This window comes from Nothoprocta perdicaria, unplaced genomic scaffold, assembly GCF_003342845.1.
Source record: "Nothoprocta perdicaria isolate Ctin4 unplaced genomic scaffold, notPer1 scaffold_3, whole genome shotgun sequence".
Lineage (NCBI taxonomy): Eukaryota > Metazoa > Chordata > Aves > Tinamiformes > Tinamidae > Nothoprocta > Nothoprocta perdicaria.
The window spans coordinates 110,183-115,811 of NW_020455532.1; the positions used below are offsets into that span (position 1 = coordinate 110,183).

At 70.4% G+C, this 5,629-nt stretch overlaps 1 protein-coding gene across 1 annotated transcript; it reads right to left on the reverse strand.

Moving 5' to 3' along the window:
- Positions 1–229: 229 nt before the first annotated feature.
- CD40 (CD40 molecule) lies at positions 230–3,773 on the reverse strand. Its single transcript, XM_026042164.1, has 8 exons — positions 3,726–3,773; positions 2,144–2,225; positions 1,705–1,830; positions 1,291–1,434; positions 1,094–1,193; positions 955–1,016; positions 705–841; positions 230–349 (listed from the first exon to the last, which is right to left on the reverse strand). Exons 1-8 carry the CDS (start codon positions 3,771–3,773, stop codon positions 230–232), a joined length of 819 nt encoding a protein of 272 aa, XP_025897949.1.
- Between the last annotated feature and the right edge of the window lie 1,856 nt (positions 3,774–5,629).

A 5,629-nucleotide genomic window follows, 5' to 3' on the forward strand; every position in this document is an offset into this window, starting at 1 on the left:
ATCCTGCTCTGCCACGSTGCTTCAGCGCTCCGATGGACCGGGCTCCGCACGGGCTCTCTGTGCGCTGCCGCCCCGGGCTGTGCCACGGCATTCCCAAGTGGATGCTCATGCCATGGCTGCTCTGGCATTGTGCTGCTGGCAGCTAGGCCAGGTGCCAGCCCTGCTTCTTTGCTGGGGAATGGACCAGCATGGAACCAGCCGCAGTCTGAGCCGGGGGCAGCCCCTGCCCTCAGAGCCCCTCCTGCTCCGCCATGCGGCTCTCCTTGCCATCCTCCTGCGCCACGGGCTGCCCCCCCAGCAGCGTTTCCTGCACTGGCAGCACCTCCAGGTCCTCCACGGGATGCTGCCTCTCCGCCACCTCTGCGTCCTTCACAGAATCCTGCTGTGCAGCCACAGAGATAACAGGGATGGGGACGGGGCAGGGCAGGGACAGGAGCAGGCCCATGCCAGACCCCCTCACAGTCCCTGCTCCACTACCCCATGGCAAGCCAGTCCCATTCTGTCCCAGGAGGGACCCYCATCCCGTTGTCGGGATCATTCCCGGAACTCACCTGCTCCTGCACCGGCCGCTTGGGATCTGGGGGGAAGAGGCAGAGAGAAGGTAATGGGGGAGCGTCCTGCTGCGAACGTGCCTAGCAGCAGCAGCATTTGCTGGTGCCAGCAGCCCTGGCACTGGGTGRGTGGTGGGCAGGGAGCAGCAGGGCCACCGCTGTGCCTGGTCTCTCCGCGTCCCGGCTCTCACCTCTGTGGACCAGGCAGTAGATGCAGATGCCCACAAGGCAGGTGGTGATGGCAGCAGAGATGGGGATGAGCACGGAGAGCGAGGAGCGTCTGCTCGACTCTGTGGAGCAACGGGATGAGCGTGGCACTGGGGCAGTGTCCGGCCCTGTGTCCCGGGAACTGGGATCCTGCGTGTCCGGGGGTGCCCCGCGCCAGCCTGGGAAGCGCCCTCACCACAGAGCACGTCCGACRTGTTGGTGCCCTTGGCCTTCACCACGAGCCCTTTCTCCTCACAGCTGCAGCGAGACAAGACCCTATGGCCGCAGCCAGAGCACCGGAGAGGGCCGGACGCAGGGCTGGAGTGGGGCCATACCTGGTCCATGGGTGGCACGGCTCTGTTTTGGATGAGACGTTGGAGAAGGTGCCCTCGGGACAGGGCTCACAGGGGGATGCTGTCCGGGCCTCGGCCTTGGCTGCAGGAGCAGTGATGGTGGCTCGGCACGAACACGGGTGCTGGGGGTCCTGCGCCGGCGGCGCCGGAGCACCCGGAGCCCCCGGGCTCCGTCTCACCTGCCACGAAGCCGGCTCCGCGCCCGCAGGGCGGGTTCTCCACGCAGCTCTGGCAGCTGCCGTCGGAGCAGTGCATCCCGGCCCGGCACTGGCACTGCGTGTTGTGTGTTGCATCGCCGACCCTCTTCACCTCCAGCCCCGCATCTGGGCGGGAGGAAGGTGAGACGCTGGCCGGGCACAGGCTGGCCAGACCGCGGGGACGGGCACGACGAGTGGGTGGATGAGCCCAGGAGGGACAAGGCTGGGAGGGATGCAGGGATGCAGGCAGGTAAATATGGGGAGGGATGTGGGTGGACGAGGCCGGGAGGGATGGGAGGATGCTGGCAGCTGTGCCAGGGGAGATGCAGACAGCCGAGTGCRGGGGGACAGGGCGGTGCCCCCCATGCTGCAGCATGGGGGACACGGGGCACTCACTGTCCTCGCAGACGTCGTGCGGGGTGCAGTGCCTCTCCCTGGTCCAGCTCTGCTGGTAGTGGTGGCTCTCGCAGGCGCCGCAGAGGGACTCGGCTGTGCTGTTGCACTCGGAGAGCAGCTTCATCCCTGCAAACGATGATGGTGAGGGGCGCAGGGGTGCAGCACTGGTGGGGACAACTCTGTGCCCACGGCAGGGCTGTAGCGGGGGCACCAAGAGAGGCCATTGGCACAAGGTCTGGGGAACCCCTGGCAGGGACCCGGCAGCAGTGTGGGAGGAACTGCGGAATGCTGTGGGATGCTGCAGGATGCTGCGGGATGCAGCACGAGATGGGGCTGATCCAGGGCGCTCTGTAGGCCACGCAGGGCAGCGGCAGCAGCAGCCGGGAGCTGGAATCCCGCGCTCCCGCTCGGCGGCCGCRAAGGGCCGGGGTCTCCGTACCTGGCGGGCAGCGGTTGCAGCACTTGTCCCTGTGCTCGTACTGCTTCTCGGAGCACCGCGYGGCCTCGCCGGGCTGCCAGCACTGCAAGGGAGGACACGGGATGCCCGCGATGCTCCCAGCACTTGCGCCCATCCTGCTCCCCTTCCCGAGCCGTGACCACAGACCACAGCCAGGGCGGCTGCGCCGCGCTGCCGCCCGYGCCCTCTTTGAAGTGGCATAGCCATGATTCCGCTGCGGCGTCTCCCGCGCTCCCTATCAGCAGGTGATCCACCACACATCAGCCTACGCTGCAGAACACGGGCAAAGCGCCAGCCCTTCCTGTGCTGCTGCTCCGCCTTGGAGCAGCCCGCGACCTCGGCATCAGTGCTGGGCATCGACGGGTGCAGGACAGCACCCAGAGCATCGCGTCCCATGGCAGCAGGATGCGCAGGCCGGGTGCCACAGCCCAGTGGGACCATTCCCAAGGGATGTAGGTTCCAGTGGAGCCTGGAGCTCAGGGCTGTGGGGTTATGGGATGCCAGGAGACAGGGGCACCGTGATTGGCATCAGCCCACAGGGGAGCCAGCCCCGAGGGAGCCCAACAGCCACACGCGTCTGGTGCAGCAAGAAGAGGAACCGAAAGGGGCTCTGGCCCAGACCTGTCCCAGCCCATGGGCGCATGTCACTCCCCTCCAGGGTGCGGGAGCTCGGCCTGGGGCCTGCAGGTGGGTGCCCCAGGCCTGGTGGGTCCCATGGGACACTGCGCAGTGCYCGCCAAGCCAACTCGGCCTCACGGGGCAATGGTCAGCGAGTGGGACTGCGTGCCRTGGGGCTGGGGTCCCATGGGGCTGAGATGCCGTGGGGCCAGCACATGGCGCGGCAAGGACGCATGGCGGCCCCAGGAGCTGTGCGCTTGCTGGGAAATTCCCAGTCACAAAAATGAGGAACAGCAAGGCTGTGTCGGCGGGAGCGCGGGGCGCCCAGCCAGCGTTTCCTTCACGGCGTTGCCAGCAGCGCGCGGCCGCGCTGGCCTGGGGCCCTTCCTGCCCGCCCGGGGGGCTTGGCCTGCCCAGCCRCTGCCTCCCGTCCCACCCTGGCCCTGTCCTGTTCTGTCCCATTCCCATCCTTCCCCACGCACATCCCCACGGCTCAGAGCCACCAGCGGGACAGGGGCACCGAGGGTATCCTGCCCGGGCACTCCCTTCCTGGAAGCCCTGGGCTGTCCAGGTCCGGACAGCAGCACCGGAGTGTCACGATGTGCGCTGGTCCCTGTCCCCACACAGCCTCGCAGCCCACCCCACAGTCCCGCAGCCCACCCCATAGCCCCAGCCCAGCCCCACAGCCCCACAGCCCAGCCCAGCCCACCCCAGAGTCCCGCAGCCCCCAGCCCGGCTGCACAGCGCGGTCCTGCAGCCCCGCCCTACAGCCCGGCATTGCCCTCGGAGCCCCCAGCCCGGCCCCGCAGCCCGGTGTTGCCCCCACATCCCGGCATTGCCCCCGCACGGCCGGCGCGCGCAGCCCGTCCCGGGCCCCGGGCCGCGGGCCGCGGGCCGCGGCGGGAGGGGTCGGACGGGACCGGTCCCGTCGGGAAGCGGCACTTACGGCCCCGAGCACCGCGCAGAGGAGCCCGAGCGGCCCGAGCAGCTTCATGGCGCAGCGCGACCCGGCCCGTCCCGCGGGGCGCGGGGCAGTCCGCGCTATTAACGGCCCGCGCCGTTTCCGCCCAGGAAGGGCGCGTAGGGCCGCCCCTCCGCGCCGGCCGGGCGGGCTCCGGCAGCGCTCCCGGCCCGGGACTTCCCCGCGGGCCGGCCCCGTGCCCAAGGCCGGGCACGGCTGCTGGGCGGGCAGCACCGGCCGGTCCTGCCTGGCAGCGCGGGACACACGGATGGTCCCGGGGCTCACGAGTCCTGGTCCTTTGGAATGGTATCGCGGTTCAGGAGCCCAGGCCCTGCCAATGGTGTTGGGAATCTCGAGCCCTGGACCTTTGGGATGCTACTGGGGATCACGAGTCCCTGTCACTCGGGATGCTCCTAGGGATCACAAGCCCTGGTTCCTCGGGATGCTCCTGGAATCTCAAACTTTGGCCCCTGGGGATGGTACCAGGAGTCTTGAGCCCTGGACCCTTGGGATGCTCCTGGGGATCATGAGCCCTGGTCCCTTGGGATGTTCGTAGGATTCATGAGCCCCAGTCCCTTGGGACACTCCTGGGAATCACAAGCTCTGGTCCTTTGGRACGCTCCTGGGGATCACAAGCCCTCGTCCCTTGGGATGCTCCAGGGATCTCTAACCCTGGCCCTTGGGGATGGTACAGGGATTCTCAAGCCCCAGTCCCTGGGGATGCTCCTGGGATCTCGAGTCCTGGCCTGTTGGGATCTGCCCAGGCTGGAAGGGCCGGTGCCTCTGCTCACTAAGCCGGGAAGCAGAGGCTCCAGGTTTCCCTTTCCCGGGAAGCAGAGGCTCCGGGTTTCCCTTTGGCTTCCCGGGCAGCTCATGCCACAGCCGGGAGCCCGCTCCGCGGCCCTCCCCGTGCGGAGTCCCCGGGGCCGCGTGACCCCGAGCGGGAAACGGCGGTGTTGCCGGCCCTGCGGGATTCCCRCACTTCCCTTTTCCTGCGCTCAGGACACGGGGCCGTTCTGGGAACTGCTCCCGGGCCGTCCCGCGGGCGGGGCCGCCCGTCCCGCTCCCCCGTCGGCAGCGCRGGCCGGCGCTGGCCCCGTCCGGCTGCTCTCGCTGCTCGCGGTGCCGCCGGTGCCACCGGTGCCCCCGGCCGCTTCCCCCGCCGCGGGACCCCCTCCAGCGCCCCCGGCCGCCCCTCCCCCGCGGGACCCGTCCCGCAGCCGCGGCCGGGGGAGCCCGGGGCTGGGGGGATTCCCGGCACCGCCCGGAGCGGCCGGGAAGTCCCGGGCGGCCCCGGGGGGCACGGAGGCTCTGGGACCGGGCTGCAGCACGAGGACACAGGGGTCACGGGGACAGGGACACGGGGASAGGGCCGCCCCACGGCCGCCRCGACGAGGGTGCGGGGCCTCCCTGCCGCGGGGCCGCCGCTCGCCCCCGTGCCGGGACCCCGGCGCTCGGGACAGCGCCGCGCGGCGGGACTACCGCTCCCATGGTGCCTCGCGGCGGGACTACTGCTCCCATGGTGCCTCGCGGCGGGACTACTGCTCCCATGGTGCCTCGCGGCGGGACTACCGCTCCCATGGTGCCTCGCGGCGGGACTACTGCTCCCACGGTGCCTCGCGGCGGGACTACTGCTCCCACGGTGCCTCGCGGCGGGACTTTTGTTCCCATGGTGCCTCGCGGCAGGACTGCAGCTCCCCTGGCGCCGCGCGGCCGCGGGAGTGCCGGGAGCGCGCGGCTGCCGCACGTGAGCGCGCCGTAAAGCGCCGGGCCGCGCCCTTCTCTTCCGGCGGCGCTTCCTTCGTCCCTTGCGACAGCGCCGCGCGGCAGCGGCGATTGCGGCTTTGTCCTGGCGGGCAGCGGGCGGCGGAGCGGGCCCGGAGAGGCGG